The sequence below is a fragment of the Mustela erminea genome, chromosome 3 (genome assembly GCF_009829155.1).
Source record: "Mustela erminea isolate mMusErm1 chromosome 3, mMusErm1.Pri, whole genome shotgun sequence".
NCBI classification, from domain to species: Eukaryota; Metazoa; Chordata; class Mammalia; order Carnivora; family Mustelidae; genus Mustela; species Mustela erminea.
Window position 1 is genome coordinate 130,513,069 of NC_045616.1, and position 19,402 is coordinate 130,532,470.

Genomic DNA, 19,402 nt, shown 5'->3' on the forward strand with positions numbered 1-19,402 from the left:
GGTGGGTCTAACAGAGAGTCCTCTTGTCTACCTAACTCTGGAGGACGAAAACGGGGGGAGGGTGGGGTAGGGGGAGGAGGAGAGGCAAGGAGGGGAAGGAAGAGGGAGGGAGGGAAGGGAAGAAGAAAGTGCGGACCGCTGAATCTTTGCTGCCCTAAGAGCACCTTTATCTCCATCTGCCCAGATGTTGTGTCCGGCACACAAAAGCTGGCCAGAAGTGACATTTTAAAGACCCCGTTGCCATCCGTTCCTGGTCACCCCGGAGTTCCTAATACTCCTGAAGGGACAACCGGGAAGAGGCGACGAGGTTCTTCCTTACTTGTGCCGTCTTCAAAAGAAGCACGATTCTTTAGGGAGCGTCGTGGTGCGGGGCGGGCCACAGCCCTTCGCTGTCACTGCCCTCACTGCGAGCCCCCAGCGCTCGGTACGAGCTGTCCACACCTGGGCTCGCGCCCTAGGGCTCGGGCTCCCGCGCCAGGTGTGCGCCGGGCAAGGCGCGAAGCCATTCTCCCGGGCTCAGGTGCGGGCGCGCACACCGACGGGGGCCCGCACGGCGCCGGGACTGGGGGACACGCGCGCGCCCACACCCGGGGCGCCCCCCGCGGCGCAGGCACCCGCCCGCACGCGCCGGAGCACCCGCGCCTCCCGCTGCAACGCCCTCTGCTCGCGCGCGCCGACTGCCCGAGAGGGGCCGTCCCCCGGAGCGCCCACCCTTCTCCTGACCCCAGCTCGCCCCCCGCCCCGCCGGCAGTCGTGTCTCCGTTCCCCTCTCGGCTCGCGGGGGGCACGGGCGCCGTTCGCAGCCCCCACCCCCCCGCCCCGGGTCGGCAACCTGGCGGAGGAGAGGCGGGCGGGGCGGGGGTGCCGGCTGCGAGCCCCGCGGCCCTCGCTTACCTTCGTGGCGAGCCCGGCTGACGGGCCCGGCGGCGCGGGGCCAGGAGCTGCGGGCGGTTGGCGCTGGAGCGCGCGCCGCGCGGTGGGTGCGTGGGTGGCGGGCGCCGCGGCCGCGCGGGAGGCTCCCGGAGCTGTCAGGGGCGGCCGCCCTGACCGACAGCGGCCCCAGCAAACCCCGCCCGCGGGCCCCGGCCCGGGCTCTGCGGCGGGGACAGAGGCGCCCCGCAGCGTTTCCCGGAGGACCAATCGCGAGTCGAGGGCTGGCCCGGGGGAGGGGGCCGGGGGGCCGGTCAGGCGCCGGGACGCGGGCCCGGACCTCGTAGGCCGGTTTCTATGGCAGCCAGGAAGGAGGGGCTGAAGGGAGGGGGTGCGCGGCGCGGGGACACCCACCGCAGACACTGGAGGAGAGGGGTTTAGCCCTTTCGCAGGGAGAGTCCCTCCTACTGCACGGATGGGAAGCGGCGACACAGCTAAAATCGGGTTGACACAGTCCTCGTCAACTCACGCTTCCTACCGAGCCGCTTGAGCCTCTAGATCAAAGGTTTCTGCGTCCTTGGGAGACCGCGACCCAGTAATCTCCCCAACAGAACGGGGTTTTCAGCAAACCACCGCGACAGCTCTTTCGGGTGAGTCTGGCAGGGTTTAGGCTCTGCAGGAAGAAGTGCTAATGCCACCCTATACCTGGGTCCCTCGCAGACACTAGGTCCGGTCCCATTGGTACCAGTTAGGCAGTGAGTCCCTAATCTCCCGCCTACTCCCCGACTATAACCTTCCGGCTCATGATAGGTGCCAGATATTTTTGGCAGGGTTTACAAACAGGGAAGCCAAGTCACTGAACTGAGTGTTGAGCAGGGAATGCGATTCACAGAATAGTAAAGGCATAGAGATTATTTACTGAAGTTAAAGTACTTCATTTTACAGAGGAGGAAAGTGAGGTCAGAGAAGCCAGTTAACAAGGGTCACAGAGCTCCATTAATGCAAAGCCAAGAGCAGCACCCGAAGTCACAGCTCAGTGAGCAGTCTTCCCACCTCCTTGCGCTCCCATATTCTGTATTCCTGATTGCCAGGGTAATATTTACAAAAGCAAAAGTGCTAAGGAGACAAATAACTTTAGTTTAAAAATCTACGTATGGTAGAAATTAGGGGAGCCAAAGATTCCTTTTTTTATTTGCCAGGCCCTATTACAAATACTTTCACAAGAGTAACTGATTAAATCCGCAGAACAACCTTGTAAGTTAGGTATTCTTGTTACTGTCCCTGTTTTGACGCACGAGGAAAGTGAGACCCAGAATTGTTACTTGACTGCTGGAGATCACACAGCCGTCCAGGGCTGATGCTGCTCTTCCTGACTCTGCTGCCTCTTGATGAAGGGGACCAGGAACAGGAACAGCAAGAAACAAAACCTTGGACAGCTCCAGGGACTGGTTATTGAGATTGCCAAGGAACCAAAACAACTTGGAATGATTGCTTCCTTGGTTGATGAGAGTGGTTATCTCCTTGTGTAGGATAGAAGTTCTCTGAGAGAAAGGTTTGTCTTTAAAGGGAGGCCCTTTCCAAAAAAGACAGAAGGTTGTTTTTTATTTTTCTTTTAAGAGCAATCTTTAAAATAGTACATGCCATCAGTTGGTTTTGTTTTGTTTTGTTTTGTTTTTTTAAGATTTTGTTTTTAGGTAATCTCTACACCCAAAGTGGGGCTCGAACCCACAACCCTGAGATCAAGCGTACTGAGCCAGGCAGGTGCCCCTTGTTTTCCTTCTAAAGCAATAAAATACAGGGTAAGACTTTACATGTTTAAAAAATATAAAATGCTCCTTGAACCCTATAACATGGCTGTACATAGGATAGGAGTTCATAAGGAAACTGCCTAGAAGCCAAGAGCCTCAAACTCACAACCTAACATAGACCCTCTCCTGTAGACCCTCTCATCATGCCCCCATAGAGCACCATAGATGCTAGATTCTAATGGCTTGTAAGGTGACTGAAGACTTCAGGCTATCCCAGAAAAGGAAAACTTCATCATCAGAGACCACTTTCAAAGTCCATTGGCCAGATTCCATTCCAGGAGCCTCCTGTATCCCTATTTCTCTGGCAGCCATTCTGCTAGGGCCAATTCCCTTGCAAATCAGGAGTTTTCCTTCATGCTTTTTCCCTTCCCTTGGAAGTCCTCGGATCCATACACACACACACACACACACACACACACACACACGCTTTCACTTAATATGTTAAGTGAAGTATATATATTTATATATTATAGAATATATATTTATATATAATATACAAATAATTATATATAAATATAAACATTATATTATATATAAATATATATATATATGTTTAGGACTGACTTCTCATTCAATTTCTTCCTCTTGAAAAAAGTGTCATTTTTCTTCTAGAATGGGCCATTCAATAAGTTGATTACAATGTAGCAGTAGATAGAAGTATATAGAAGTTAAAATTCTTGTTTGGAATAGTATAAAGTATTTTCAACATATTAAGTGAAAGCAAATTTACAAAGCAGAATGATACAAATTCGTGATATGTTTGAATAGAAGGAAATAGACTAGATGTTAGTAATGTTTTTTGTTATCTGGTGGGATCACAGGTAATTTAAATGATCTTCTTAATAGTTTCCAGCACTTTTTTTCTTTTTTCTACAATGGACATATGTGCCAGAATTCTATTTTTCGGAAGAATTGAGGAAACAGTCCGACCTAGTCAATGTAGGTCGTCTCAGTTTTCTAACCCCTGCTCCATTGTGTTGGCAGAAAATAAGTCAAATACAGTCTTAGGAACAGTCCTGCATGGTTCTAACACAGGAGGTAGTGGTTCTATGCTTAGAGAAACACTGGCAATGGCTGAGAGTTTAAACTCTTGAGACATAAAGTTACACCTCGTCTCCTAACTCTGCCACTGATTAGCTGTATGTATTCTTTTGGTTTCAATCATTGTCTAACCTCGGGTTCCTCATTTGTGCTCTGGGAATTGTGAGAATTAATGAGATAAAGTTTCTGGCAAACGGTTAAATTAGGCTGCCTTAAACTAGAGTCCATGGGGTTGGGGTCGTTAGTAGGAGTGAAAATGTGTTAAAGAACACTTTCATTACAATCTAAGTAGTTGGGACTGCAAACAGGTCAGTACTTCTTCTAGTAAGTGCTTAATAATAATAGTTATTATTACTATCTCATGTTCTGAAAGATTGTTCCACGTTAGGTTCTACTCTAGGGCATATAGGGGCATTCTACTTTTCTTCTGGACATTGTTACTGGTACACTGTGTCCCTATGGGATGTGAACCTGGACTAGGGTTTTCCGACCCCTACTTTTCCTTCCTCTTTTCCTACCATAGGGATATCTGGCAAATCTTGGAAGAGGAGGTGGGGCAAAAGTTTTCTAAGCTGCATAGTGGTATAAGGTTGGATCTACAACTCAAAAGGCATATCTTTTTCCAAAAGAATTTGTCTTCTTCTTTTTTTTTTTAAATGATTTTATTTATTTATTTGACAGAGAGAGATCACAAGTAGGCAGAGAGGCAGGCAGAGAGAGAGAGAGGAGGAAGCAGGCTCCCTGCTGAGCAGAGAGCCCGATGCGGGACTCGATCCCAGGACCCTGAGATCATGACCTGAGCCGAAGGCAGCGGCTTAACCCACTGAGCCACCCAGGCGCCCCTGTCTTCTTCTTTTTTTAAAAATAATTTATTATTTGCCAGAGAGAGAGAGTACACACAAGCAGGCAGGGAGGCAGGCAGAGAAGCAGGCTACCTGCCAAGCAAGGAGCCCGATGTGGGGCTCGATCCCAGGACCCCGGAATCATGACCTGAGCCGAAGGCAGAGGCTTAACCAACTGAGCCACCCAGGCATCCCAAGAACCTGTCTTCTTTATCCTGCTAGGGTTCTCTGTGCTTCCTAAGTCTGATCACTCATGTCTTTCAACAATTCAGAAAAATTCTCTATGACCCCTATCTCGTGTTTTACCTTTCTTTTAGAAATTCCAATTGGATATTTTTTATGGGTTATGTATGTCTCATTCTAGCTCATGTCTTTTCTCATGTTTTCCAGATTTTTACCTTTGGTTTAACTTCTTTTGTATTCTGGTAATTTCTCCAGATCGACCTTATATCTAACTAATTCTCTTGAGCTGTAATTAATGAACTATTTAAACTGAACACTGATCTTTATAAACCTTGACAGTGCAAATATAACGAATTCAGGAGGAGGAAATATGAGAATGCCAAGTTCATCCTTTCACAGCAAAGGGTCAACTGACAAGTTTAAAACTGTATCACAATTAGTATTTGTTAACATATTTGTCCTTCGTTTTATAAGAAGCTTTTGAGAACTAATATTTCTTGCAGTAAAGAGAGATTTGTCTGTGCCTTACTATTTTATTCTGCTTATTTGTTAAATTCAAGCAAAATTAAACTGAAAGAATTAAAACTATCATGGCAATGCTGGTTTTAAAAGTACCTCCCACATCTCTCGCCCTCCTCCTCTTCTGCCGCCGCCTTCTCGCCATTCTCTTCCTTCTTTCGTGTGTGTGTGTGTGTGTGTGTGTGTAGCTAGATATTTATATATTTATGTAATGTTAACAATAGTTATTTCTGGTTAATCGACCTTAGAGTGATTTTTTTTTAACTTTCTTATTTCCTAAAATATGTGAATCTTTTACTTGAGTAGGTGTGATTTAACATCAATAACCAAAATGAAGAAGAAAGAGGTTGCAGGGGCGCCTGGGTGCCTCAGTGGGTTAACCCTCTGCCTTCGGCTCAGCTCATGATCCCAGGGTCCTGGGATCTAGTCCTGCATCGGGCTCTCTGCTCGGCGGGGAACCTCCTTCCCCCCTCTCTCTGCCTACCTCTGCCTACTTGTGATCTCTCTCTCTCTGTGTCAAATAAATAAATAACATCTTAAAAAAAAAAAAAAAAGAGTTTGCAAATTTCAGTAGCCAAGGGGCCACTAGCTCTCTGTCTGCCAGTCAGCTTAAATTCTATTGATATTCTTCATACTTTCAATTCACTTCAGATCCTCCCGTCTCATCATTTACTCTAATGTTCAATATTGAACTTTCTTCCTGAAGATAAAATACAACAGTGAAGAGAGAAAAAAACAAATTGTGATCTTGAGAAATTTTCATTATAAAATCTGAGTCCCTGAGATCCTCACTATACTAACTGTACTCCAAACTTTTCTTGACTGTGTAGCCAGCCACGTATAGCAATTAGTGTAATATGTTCTCATAATTGGCACTTGGGTATTATTTACAATTGGGCGATGAAGAACAGCTTAAGAACCATGGGCCCACTGATACTTAAGCAAAAATGATCTCTTAATGAAAATTTATAAAAATAAAACGTGACACATTACCTTTGTTTGAATCTTTAGTTTTTAATGGGTGCCATTTTAATGGGACTAGTGTTCTGAACCCATAATATTCCTTCCACAGAAATTCACAGCTGTATCTAATAGATAACTATCGTTTCACAGGACAGTTTCTGTCCTAATATAGGCGGTCTACCAGACCACAAAACCACAGCTAATGACCAGCTAGTCTCTTAAGTGAATTCATATATTGGGATTTACTTTTCAGCAGATACTAACATTTGGGTTACTCAGAAGAAGCATAACTATTCCTAGTCAATCATTCTGATTTGGGGTTTTTTAAAAGATTTTATTTATTTGAGAGAGAGAGCGAGCACAAGCAGCAGGAGCAGCAGCAGAGGGAGAGGGAGAAGCAGGCACCCTGCTGAGCAGGGAGCCCAGTGTGGGGCTCATTCCCAGGATTCCAGGATCACAACCTGAGCCACCCAGGCAACCCTGATTTTTTGGTGTTTAATTTCTTACTATTCTCTAACATTTGTCTTTGTAGCATTTTCATTTTAGAAACAGGGACAATTGTTTACTGAGAATAAACAGAATGTTCTTGCTTGAAATTAAAAAACCTAAGACAGCTGCCTTAGCCCGGTCCTTTACTTGAATGATAAACATGAACAATAAGTAACAAGATATTTTTAGAGTAGCACCTGGCTACACTATAAAAAAGAGACCATCAGAAAGGTCCACTCCACCGGCAGCTCGTCTGTGCTTCCCTGAAGTGATCCATGCCCGTTGTTCCCTAATTGACCCTGGTTCCAGGACTAAGGGTGTTAGTATTAGCTGGGAACCGTTAGACATGCAATTTTTGGGACCCTAATCCAGACCAGTTGAATCAGCAACTCAGAGTGTGGGGGTCTAGCAGTGTGCGTTTTAACAAAGTCCTGATGCACACCAAGTTGGGGAACCTTTGTCAAGCCCATGTGCCTCAGGGCAAGGCGATAGCAAGCAGACATCAAAAGACAATTTGCGGCATGTATCTTGCCAGCTTTTCTGATCTCCTGTTCCCTGCACCCCCAACCCCATCAAGGGCTGCTGTGGATTCCAAAAAGAAAATGGATGTCTCAGTTTTTGCTCTGTGCAATCCAATGTCATCAGCCACAAAGAGATCTCATACAAAAGTTAACTATTTCAGTGATCAAGATTGTCGTCTGTGGAGTCAAGTTCGCTGGTTTCAAATACTGGCTCCGTTCTTGACCAGCGGTTTCTCATCTCCGCCATCCCTTACTTCCCCCCATTTATATTTACCTCAGGAGGTCATTGAGATGATTAAGATGTTAAATGTTCAGCATATGATAAGCTGTTCATAAATGATGCTATTATGTCATGACATTTTTCTATCCTAGGCCATATTTTGGTACAATGCCCATCAAGGTGGCCATTGCTTCAGGTGAATAATTATGTGATATTAGGTTTTAGGAAAGGTAAGAAGAAAAAAATATTGAATTCACAGCCTGCCTTCCTATTTACCATGTCGACAGCATTAATGAAGTAACGTTTATACAACGCAGAGTAATTTTAAGATATCCCCATAAGCTCAGGGTACATTTGTAATGACAGCCTCTGTTTACCATTTTGAAGCACTACACTTCTAGGCCTCCAACTATAAGGGATCCTGTTAATTGGAGGTGGTGGTGAGGGTTTAAGTTTTAATTCCTGCTGCTTCTCATTTAACTCTTTTATAACAAACTGTGTAAGAGCTATAGCACAGCTCAGCACATTGTATCTGAAAAACAACTGAGCTTGTTTCCCCCTCTCCTAATGTAACTAGCAGTGCTAACCTCATGAATGAGAAGCTATTAAAAGTTTTGTCCAACAGAATCAAGCTCAACTTTTAAGATCAGGCATTTCCTTATAATTTTGCATGGCATTGTTATAAAACATTATTTCCAGGTGAACATGTTAATGACCATCTGATTATGGGTTTTAAAAAACCCATGTTAATTTAAGATGTACATTAAAACGGACTTGATTTCCTGGTAGACTTTATATACTTTTAGGACTGTCAGTACTGTTGGCTTATTCCAGTTATAAAGTGGGTAAATAGTCTAGACCTTCAAAGACTCTTCCAGTATTGAAATCTTTAATTTCAAGCTAAATGTAGCAGAAACAGAAGAAAAATTTTATTTCCACTAAAATATTCCCATTTTAATAGTGTATGAGGATAGCAGTCTTTGTGTTTTTTTAAATACTTTGATTGCCAGAGAAAGCTCGAGCATGCACAAGCAGGCAGAGTAGCAGAGGGAGAGGAAGAAGCAGGCTTTCCTCCATGTGGCGAGCCCGATGTCGGGCTCAATCCCAGGGCCCTGGGATCATGACCTGAGCCAAACGCAGATGCCTAACATACTGACCCACCCAGAGTCCCTGATGGCAGCCTTTTTAAACTCGTCAGACTGTAAGAACCTACTCTCTTCGTACATATTCAAAAGATTTCTGGGCTTTAAGTGTATTCCTATTAGGGTTCAGTTTAGTTCTCCTTTGAAACTGATTGTAGGTGTGGTATAATAAAAAATACATATATAGGGGCACCTGGGTGTCTCAGTGGGTTAAAGCCTCTGCCTTCAGCTCAGGTCATGATCCCAGGGTTCTGGGATCGAGCCCCGCATCTGGCTCTCTGCTCAGCTGGAGGCCTACTTCCCTTCCTCTCTGTCTGCCTCTCTGCCTACTTGTGATCTCTGCCTGTCAAATAAATAAAAATCTTAAAAAATACATGTACATGTACATGTATATATGTATTCAGTCTTATTCTTGGCACAGAGCTCTTAAAATCCTCAGAATTTCCTGAGGACACTTGTCATAAGCTTTTTGCCCATACCTGAGTTTCTGCTCATGAGGTGATCTTGACACTGGTCACCAGAACCAACCACATGATCAAAGGGCTAGAACGATCAGCCACACCCCAGCGGTGTGGAGATACTGGAGAGGGAGTTCGATAATCAATGACCAATGATGTAATCAAGCACATCTAGGTAATGAAACTTTAGTAAACAAGGTTAAGGGGTTAAGAGAGCTTCCAGGTTGGTAAACACATCCATGTGCAGGAAGGTAGAGCATTAGGAGGTCATGGAAGCTCTGCCCACCTCCCCATACAGCTCCCCTTTCCCCCCAGACAGCTCTTCTATTTCACTCTTCCTGGGTGGGTTTTTTTTAAGAGATTTTTAAGTAATCCCTACACCCAACATGGGGCTAGAATTTAAAACCCAGAAATCAAGAGTTGCATGCTCTACCAACTAAGCCAGCCAGGAGCCCCTGGTTGTATCCTTTGTAATAAAACTATACTCATAAATGTAGTGCTTTCCTCATCTTGGAGTTGTTCTAGTGTATGAACCTGACAAGGGTGGGAACCCCTCATCTGTAGTTGGCAGGGCAGACGTGCAGGCATCCTGGATACCTCATTTTTGGCTTATCTTGCAGTACCGATCACTTAACTTATGGAGTCTATGCTAATGCTGGCTGGTGTCAGAAGAAACTTGATGGGACACCCAGGTGGTGTTAGAGAATAAAAGTACTACTGTTTGTAGGAACAGTGGAGTAGGGTAGACCAAAGAGGCTCTCCATTCTGCAGTGCACATGGGATTCCTGTGATGACCAGTATCTGGCATTCTTAAGAGGCCCAGCTGTCACTGTAGGTGGACCTAAAAACCCCACTAGGAATAAAATGGGAGGAATAAAACATTCAGTTCAGTACTTAAATATACATCATGGTTTCTCATAGTTGTTTTATTATATGTAAAATGTCTTTTGCAAACTGCAAAGTGCTAATCAACATAAGGTTTATCACCAGTAGGTAGCTTTCCTCTCTTGCAATTAAATTTACTGGCATTCAGGTACAGCCTTTGTACCTTTTCGGGAAAGTAAAATAAACCATACCTGTCCCTCAAACCTCTTTTGAAAGGCCTTGCCAAATCTGAAAACTCAAGTGTTAACACCTTGTTGTGCCTCTGTCCCTGATCTCTACCTTGTGGTCAGATCTCTTGAAAGATGATGTTTAAAAATAAACCTCACTTCATACCTTGGCTTAAAGGGTACATCATGAGCTATTTTCAGCATTCAAAATTCACTAGATACTAACTAGCGATTTACATACTTAAAGCCACTATCTGTCAGGGATTTTTTTTCTTTTCAAACTACAATTAACTCAGGGATGTGGACATTTATGGCAAACTGAAAATTCCATGTAATATAATTTAACTCGACCATCAGTATTTTCTGACTTCAAAGAAAAAAATATATATATAAACACTCAACGGCCAAGCAGAACAGACCTAGAAATGTGCATATAATTTTTTGATCTTAAAAACTCAACTTTCTATTCCTGTTTATTTCTAAATCTGTGACCTTTCCAGTTGTGGGAAGCCATTCTCTTTCAGATAGTTCATAAATGTGATGCCATTTAATATTAGGATTACCAAATGAGGATAAGCTGAGTTGATCTTTTAAATTACCATACTAGGGGGCACGTGGGTGGCTCAGTGGGTTAAAGCCTCTGCCTTTGGCTTGGGTCATGATCCCAGGGTCCTGGGATCGAGCCCCACATCTGGCTCTCTGCTCAGCAGGGAGCCTGCTTCTCCTCCTCCTCTCTCTGTCTATCTGCCTGTCTGTGATCTCTGCCTGTCAAATAAATAAATAAAAATCTAAAAAATAAAATAAAATAAATTACCATACTAGTAGTAAATTACCATACTAGTAGTAAGTGGGAAAAGTATATTAAAAATAGGCTATATTTAGAAAATTCCATTGGCTGTTGTGCCCTTCTATGTTAGAACTGCAAATGCCAACCTCTGCCTTCTTCCATTCTTTTGAATTGATTTTTAGGGATTAGAGGTACATATTGAGAATTATATTAGTTCATGTATCAGTAATGTTAATACAAGTAAGATCTCTGACCACAAATCAACCTCTACACTTGTAACCAAAAGGGGGGAAAAAAAAAGAGTCATGAACACATACTTTTAAGCTTTACTTTAAAAATGTAAGTATCTCCCAATATTTAACAGGTAAAGAAAATAGCATATTGGTTTATTTTATGTGGTTGTTATATTTTATTTTCCAAGTAATACTGATTAAAAATATTTACACACCTACTTTTAAGTCCACAGTTTAGCACTCTTATTTGTATGGCTTTAAAAGTTATAGCACAAGATCTTTACATTAAGGATCAGGGGGAAAAGATTCATTCAAAACAAAGCCTGATATATTATATACATGTTTTTCTCTGTACTTTATTTTAAATACATTAATTTTTAAATGATGCTCATCTTTTTTTCATCTGGTGGTAAAATATTAGTGCAACTTTTCATCAAAAAAAAAAAAAAAAAAAAGTTTACCACAGATATAAATGAATTTTCCCAATTGGAAATGGCCCTTCAGTTGCCATTAAATGAAACTTTCCAACCTAACTTAAGTTACCAAGAAAAAGAATTGGTAGTTGCCATTATAAGCAAAAACATAAACTACTACAGCATCACCTACATTGCTCCTTACAACACAAACTTTGAAAGAACCAGAGACACTTTATAGAAGTTTTGTTGGTTTTGAAAAGGCACATGGGTGTGGTTTTTTTGTTTTTTACATTCTAGAAATTTTGCCACCACCACTCTGTTCCTGTTGCAGAGATGACATCCGTGACTATCAGTATAGACAAGAAGGTTGTTCAAACTAAAGCAAGCCAGAAGCCAAAAATTTAACTGCACAGTAACAATGTACTTTTCTTCATGCAGCCTTGTGTTTCCTATATATTCAATTTTCTAACATGCATTAGAATACATAAATTTGTATTCTAATGATTTTACGTTTGATTTTACAACATGGAAAAAATCTGAGAAAGGACGTGACCTGGGAAAGAGAGAAGGGAGAACCCTCATCACAATGAAAATAGATACATTCGTACCCAACTATATAGTAAGAATATAATCCATTTAAGTTTCCAGAAATAACACTTCTCAAAGCTTCCCATTCACTTATGGGAAAGATATCTCCTCTGTGGCATTAAGTGGGGGGAAATCTGTTTCAACAGAAACAGTTCACAACAGGAAAGACTTTAACTTTGGTCCACTTGTCTGTTAGCCCAAGGACAGTCACACTGCCCAACATCAGTTCAAAAACCCAAAACATAAATTTAAAAATATATTCATTTGTTATTTCATTCTAAAACAGGCATAGGTGTTCTGTTCTCATTCCCTGCCCTTTCAGCTTGGGAATCCACTGTTGATTTGGTCTCTAAACCATCAGCATCTTTGTGATCTTCCCTGGCAGCCTCAGCACAATCTGCTTGGGTGGGCTCTCTCTCCTCCTGGTTCATGATTTCAGGGGTCACTTGATCCAAGTCGGCTTCTAGAAGTTCAGTCTGTACTTCTACTGGCATCTGATTTACCCGCTCGACGTGCAGCTCCTCCACGTGTACTTCAGTACCTTCTTCAGTCTGAATTCGACCCACTTCTAGATAACTCACCTGGACCTGCTCTGGAAGATCGCTCATATGTGAATCATGCACTTGGCTGTCCTGGAGCAGATCAGGATGGACCTGTTCCACAGTCACTTGTGCTGAATCCACCTGAACCTGAAGCAATGGTAACACATGCACCTTCCCAACTTGTTCTATAATAGTCATTGACGTCACAGGTTCAGTCTGCACACGTGTTTCTACTGAAAGAACTTCTTCAGTTACTAGACGCTCTGAGATATTGTGAGTATCACTGAGATGCCTCCTTAATTCATTTCCTTGCATAAACCACAAGTCACATAAAGTACAATGGTTGGGTTTATCTCCAGTGTGTATTACCAAATGATCTTTGAACTGGTCCCAGCTGTTAAACACACTGTTACAGACCTGAAATAACCAAACATATGGTTTTAACAATACTAATATTCAAGCTGAAGAAAACCTGAATGTATTTATTCTCTTTAAGGAAAAATTTGAATTTTTCTGAAAAATATGATATAATGTGGTCTAAGATCTGTTTTCTTTATTGGATCTTTTAGCTGATGTAGCTAACAACTGAAATACATTTTGGGAAACATTTTAACACTGCCTTCATTGCTTAAATGTCATATAAATCCAAAGACTATAAAGTACCAATACTATAATTTCTCCCACAATATCATTACAATAAGAACAATTACATTATTTGGGTTATATACACACTAATCATGGAAGAGCTGATCACAGCTTGTCAGCCCCCCACTGCCTCATTCCCAAATTCTAATAATTGCTCAATGGTTAAGAATAACCACAGTTTCAGATTATCTATTATTTAGGACATAATTTTATTGACATTGGTGTCATCTTGGGTTGAGTAAAAAAAAACAACACCCCAATCTTCATTCTAAAGTGAAGACCGTGATGTTCTTTACTCTCATTCTTCCCAAACTATCAGCCCTGTACTTTTACTCTATACTCTGCTACCCTTTACTTTTAATGATTTAAAACAAAGACCATTCCTTTGCTAAGGAGAAAATACACCCACACATACCTGACATTCATAAAGCTTCTTTCTTCCCTTTTTTGCCCCTACTCCAGTCTGGCATGCAGTCAGATGACATTTGAGGGTGCTATTTCTAGCAAATCGTTCATGACAATTTGGACATTCAAAAGGTTTTTCACCTATTACAATAGAAAAAAATTATATTGACAAATGAAGAAAAATAGAAAAAGCAAATAATTTTTTTTCTTTTTGGTTAATTCTAATAGAACCTTCTTGAAAGAAGATCTGAATTTGTAATTCAGATGTTTCCACCACATCCAAAAGACTCTTCTAGAGGTGAAAATAGTTGTATTTGTGCTTATAACTGTTGTATTTGTGTTATAATTGTATTTGTGCTTTGAGGAAGAAATAAAATTGGGATCTGAGTTGTTTCATGTTTTCGCTCTTTTTAAAAAGCTGTATATTTTTCCTTAGGTTAAAACCAAGATCAATCTCTCTTTTTGGGAAATGTACCCACAAGCGTTTTTTGAGCACTTACTATGTGCCAGACCATGTGCTAGGTGATGAAGATAAATAAACTCTCCTTTTTAAAAACTCTGCATCACAGGCCATAGTGTTTTATGAAGGTAAATACATAGAAATGAGCACCTGAGATGTATCACAGAAGGCCTGTTTCAGAAAAAAGGGCAATGGAAAATGTACTGCAGCAGCACAAAAGAAGGAGTATTGTGCCTGAAATGAAGAAGAGAAGAAGGAAGTTTATTCTAGGCAGAAGCATCGAAGTATAAAATAAGATGGTGGGTGAAGAGTAAGGAGGAAACGTTATCAGTAACGACTCCCAGATCTCTGGCTTAGAATACCAACCACAATAAAAAACACAGAAATCCAAGTAGGTTTGGAGTGCAGTGTGTTAGGAAAGATTATCGTTTCATCTGTTGATTTGAAGGTACTCAAAGTGGAATAGTCTGGTAACAGCTATATATGGACTAATCTGAATCCAAATAGAGGGTGGACTGATACACAGATTCGGAGTTACTTTAGGTGGTAATAAAAACCTCGGATGTGTTGTGTGATAAAAGAATTAAGGACAGAACTCAATGAAATACCAAGTTAAAACACAGGTAAATGAGGCAGCAGGTAACAGAATCAGAAGAGCCAGAAGCAGAAGAAAGAACACTGAGGGAAATTAAGAAGCTTCAGGAAGATGAGGCCAGTAAACAGTGTTAAACTGAACAGAGATGTCAGATAGGACAACAACAAGGGACTGTACTAACTCAAGTGAGAACAGTGTTGAGTGATACGATGGTGGGGTTAAAGCCAGATTACCATGGAACGAGAAGCAAGTCAATGAAATAGTACAGAGGTTCTTCCCAAAAAGGCTTGGAAGTAAAGAGAATGGACGGTTTTGACAGATGACACATACACGTCATCTGCTGAGGCAAAAATACAAATCAGGAACCAAAAGGCCTAATTTAAGGTCTGATACGATTTTTTTCCAGAAGTCCTCAGTGAGGAGTAGAGATTGTCAAATGACTGCAATAATTCCAGGATTTTTTAAAGGGTTTTTTAGAGCAAGTGGGTTGAAAAACCAAGGGAATTATGCTTAGCATGCAAGAAAAAGTGATTCAAGCTGTATACAAGGAGGACAAGGTAAGATAGGCAGAAATTGGGGCAATAAGCTAGGTGGAGAGGGATGTGGAAGGACTAGCAGGCTCAGTGAAGTAGACTCCAAGTAAGTGAAGAAGGAGGTTTCAAGGGAGAGCATGATGCTTGCAGAGAACAGGCCCCAGTGATGAGGTCCTAGTTGTGACCTCCACACTAGTTAAGTAATTTTGAGTTGTGTTTTTTCTTTAAGATTTTATTTGTCAGAGAGAGTGCACACACAAGTAGGGGGAACGACAGGAAGAGGGAGAAGCAGGCTCCCCACCAAGCAAGAAGCCTGATGCGGGACATGATCCCAGGGCACTGGGATTACAACCTGAGCTGAAGGCAGCCATTCAACTGACTGAGCCACCCAGGCATCCCTGTGTTTTTTCCCTGACCAAAAATAATTACAGTTTATTCTTTGTATAATGTTCATGAGATAAAAAAAAATTAGACCTTAGAGTCTAGAATTAGTGTTGCTCCACAAACTCCTTTTCAACTTGTCAAATATTGGGAGATACTGCTCAATAAAAAAGTTAAGTTTTGTGATTTTAATAGTGTATAATTTTTCACTATAAATATAAGTTGGTATAGCTTCTTTAAAGGATAATTTCATGACATATACCAAAATTTAAAATGTATATATTCTTTGACTTGGCAATTCTGCTATTGGACACATACAGAAAGATATAAGCACAAGTATGCCTATTACAGCATAGTCTATAATAGCAAAAGACTAGCAACAATCGAAATGTTTATCAACATAGGTAAATCACAGCACACCCATACACTGAAACACCAGGCAGCCACGGGCAGGGGGGGGGGGTGGCGTGGCGGGGAGAACAAAACAAGTATAGATTCTGCATTTTCATTTAAAGAGTTTGAGAGAAATGTCATGACACTGTACTGCATGTCTCTATTTATTTTCCCCAAAAAACTTGTGTGTTCATCTGTGGTGACTCAAAAATGCAAAGAACAGACAAGGAAAGATAAATAAGAAAATGATGGCCGTAGTTGCTTTTGGAGAGATCTACTAAATCTCTCTCTACTAATCATTGTACATCATTTCAGCTTTTGTCATTTGAGCTTTTGCTATTTTAAAAATTAGTAAGTCCAATAAAATCTAGAAATATCAACAGATTAATTCTGTTTTAGATGTGTAGACAGCACAGTCTTCTAAGTGCTTTTACCGTTTTATTTTACTTGCCATTTCCCTGTAAAGTAGGTATCATTACCCATATTTACACAGATGAGGAAAGAGGCCCAAAGATAAAGTGATCAGTCAAGTTCATCATACTGGCAAATGTCAGAACTAGAGCTGGAATCTAATTCTGATTTCCAGACCCACATTCTTTCTATAATTCCATACGTCCTCTCTGGGAAACAGGTAACATTTGAAGACATGGTTCTCTTCTTCAGGTTCTCTCTCATACTAGGTGTTCCACAGGAAATCCATCAATGTCTGGTACCGCCCACCCTAAAGTGCTTATTACCCTTCTGTATTTTTCTAAGTTAATTAACCTCCAATCCTATAAGGCACCCAAACCAGAAAGCTGGGATTTATTCTCATATTTCACTGGTCACCAAATCCTGTTGATTCTGCCTACTTAATGTTATTCACATCTCTAACCCTCTTCCACTATCACTGCCTTTACTCCACTCTTCATTTTTGATTAAACGTTCCAACAGCTTACACCTTGAAGGTTTAACCCCACTCCAATCTACCCTGTCAAGTCATCACTCTCAAACATAAAATCTAATCCTGGTTTAAACTTCTCTAAAGGACTCAGTCTTTCAAGATAAAATCCAAATTCATTTACGGCATTTATGAAAATATATGATCTTGGCTTCATCTTCCATCACTTTCTCTCCCCTGCCTTTGTCCACGATGCCTAAGTGTGTGCCACCTGGTCAGCCTTCCTAACTCTTCCAGCTACATCTCCTGTCATTCCTTCACTTGGACCCAATCCTCCAGCTGTAATAACCTATCAGCAGTGCTCCAAACACACGGCTCTCTTTCCTCTGTACCTGTGCATGCTTCATTTCTTGTGCCTGGAATGCCCATCTCCTGGCTAACTCCTTTTCCTTTGGGAGTCATTACAGGGTGAATGCTCCAGGAAACCAACCCTGTCTCCTCCATCATAAACAAACAGCCCAGGCAGGCATTCCCATAAGACGGCGTGCTGCCTTCTACCAGCCCTTAGCCTGTCACGTGTAACGGTGTCTGCTTGTCTCCCCCAACATAAGGGTAAGCTCTTTGAAGGCAGGGACTCTAACATTTATCTCCATGACCAAGTAGGTTGGCATTACTATTTTCCAAATGGAAACAAAATAATTCAGAAGACAAGTAACAACCAAAAGTTTGCAAATCAGGGGCACCTGGAGGACTCAGTCATTAAGCGTCTCCATTAAGCAGGAAGCCTGCTTTTTTTCCTCCCACTCCCCCAGCTTGTGTTCCTGCTCTCCCTGTATCTCTCTTGAGGTCAAATAAATAAATAAAATCTTTAAAAAAATTTTTTTTTGCAAATCAAGCTATAGACCATATTGTATGCTTTAAGACTACTGAAAAAACCAAACCACTAAACTAATAAAAGTATGCAAAATATGAAACTGAGGGGGATTTATGTATATTTTGAGGATAGGAAACAGGAATGGGATTGTTTCCTTATCTTTACACTGGGATTGCTATAAGCAAGAAATGATCCATTCTTTATTAACATAAGCACAATTTACAACTATTTACTTATGCTCCTCTTGAATTCAAGTCACTGATCATATCTGCAACTATCTTGTTACTCATTACTAGTACAGTTAATTGAGGTTAAATGCCAACAAAAGTTCAGCTTACTTTATGTGTTGAACTGTTTTCCCAATGGACATCTAGTTCTATATTTTGTAACAACTACTTTAGTTATCTCACATAATTATAAAGATAAAGACATACAACATAATACGCTTTAGCTCTACATTCTGCTGTTTAATCCAAAATACAAAGGACAGGATGTGGAAAGCATATTTTAAAACTTCTAAAATCATCTGTGTTGCCTGTATTTCTTTTTTTTTTTTTTTAAGATTTTATTTGTTGATTTGACAGACAGAGATCACAAGTAGACAGAGAGGCAGGCAGAGAGAGAGAGAGGGAAGCAGGCTCCCTGCTGAGCAGAGAGCCCGAGGCAGGGCTCAATCCCAGGACCCTGGGATCATGACCTGAGCCTAAGGCAGACCACTGAGCCACCCAGGCGCCCCTGTGTTGCCTGTTTTTCAATAGGTAAGTCTCCAGGTAATGTCTTGGGTAAAGAGAAAATTGCTTCTACTTTTACATTACTAGAAGATAAAGGTGACTGATACCTGTTGGGATACTGAAAGCCCTTATCAAAGGATACTAGTTACCAAGTAACATTTATTTACTAATTTAATGTGCTGCTGGTATAGCAAGTGTTTTGCAAAACTAAGTTACATTAAAACAGATGGGTATTTAAGGACCAAAAACGATTACTACAGGCAGTTTCTAAATATATAATTCCTAATATAAATATTCCTTTATGATTGAAAATCAGATAGCATTTTCCCAAAAGATAAATGCCTATTAGTTACCCAAACTAGTATCCGGAAGCTTTTTAAATCCATATGAAGATTTAAGTATGAGATTCTGTTTCATGTAACCACTGAATATTGATACTGACATTTATTCAGTCCCTGAGTATTGATACCAAGCATTTAAAAGTGAGGGATACCATACCACATTTATCTGAATCTACCTCTTTCCTCAATTTCAAGCAGTATGCAGAGAGGAACTAAGGACAGCAAAGGATCTAGGACAAAATTTCTTGGAAATTTTCCAAACTCCAGCAAAGACAAAGACTCTGAATGGTATGGGATACCTATGTTGTATTCACTGTATTAAACAGTCTAAACAGCTTTAGCCACCACACAGAACTTGGGGACAAGTATCTAGAGTCTGACACTTAGCACACCATATCCACTGCTCTCCCCCCACACACGATTCAAGTCGTAGCTAGTAGCTCCTGTGTGTGACACAGGAGACTTAACAAAGAATGCTTGAGAGGTGGGA

General features: G+C 41.4%; 2 protein-coding genes across 12 annotated transcripts in view; both read right to left on the bottom strand.

The window, feature by feature from the left end:
• Positions 1-1,513, bottom strand: part of NIM1K (NIM1 serine/threonine protein kinase) — a 58,977-nt gene extending 57,464 nt beyond the window's left edge. For all 5 annotated transcript variants that reach the window (XR_004284205.1, XR_004284206.1, XM_032337480.1 and 2 more), the window contains exon 1: positions 895-1,513. The gene's annotated coding sequence lies outside the window, so the exon portion shown is untranslated. The remainder of the gene's footprint in view (positions 1-894) is intronic.
• Positions 1,514-11,212: 9,699 nt separating this feature from the next.
• The window catches only part of ZNF131 (zinc finger protein 131), a 30,480-nt gene continuing 22,290 nt past the window's right edge, over positions 11,213-19,402 (bottom strand). For all 7 annotated transcript variants that reach the window (XM_032337475.1, XM_032337469.1, XM_032337470.1 and 4 more), the window contains 2 exons: positions 13,735-13,865; positions 11,213-13,091 (listed from right to left, as the gene is read on the bottom strand). In XM_032337475.1, the coding sequence (XP_032193366.1) occupies positions 12,405-13,091; positions 13,735-13,865 (818 nt within the window). In that variant the 3' untranslated portion in view covers positions 11,213-12,404. The remainder of the gene's footprint in view (positions 13,092-13,734; positions 13,866-19,402) is intronic.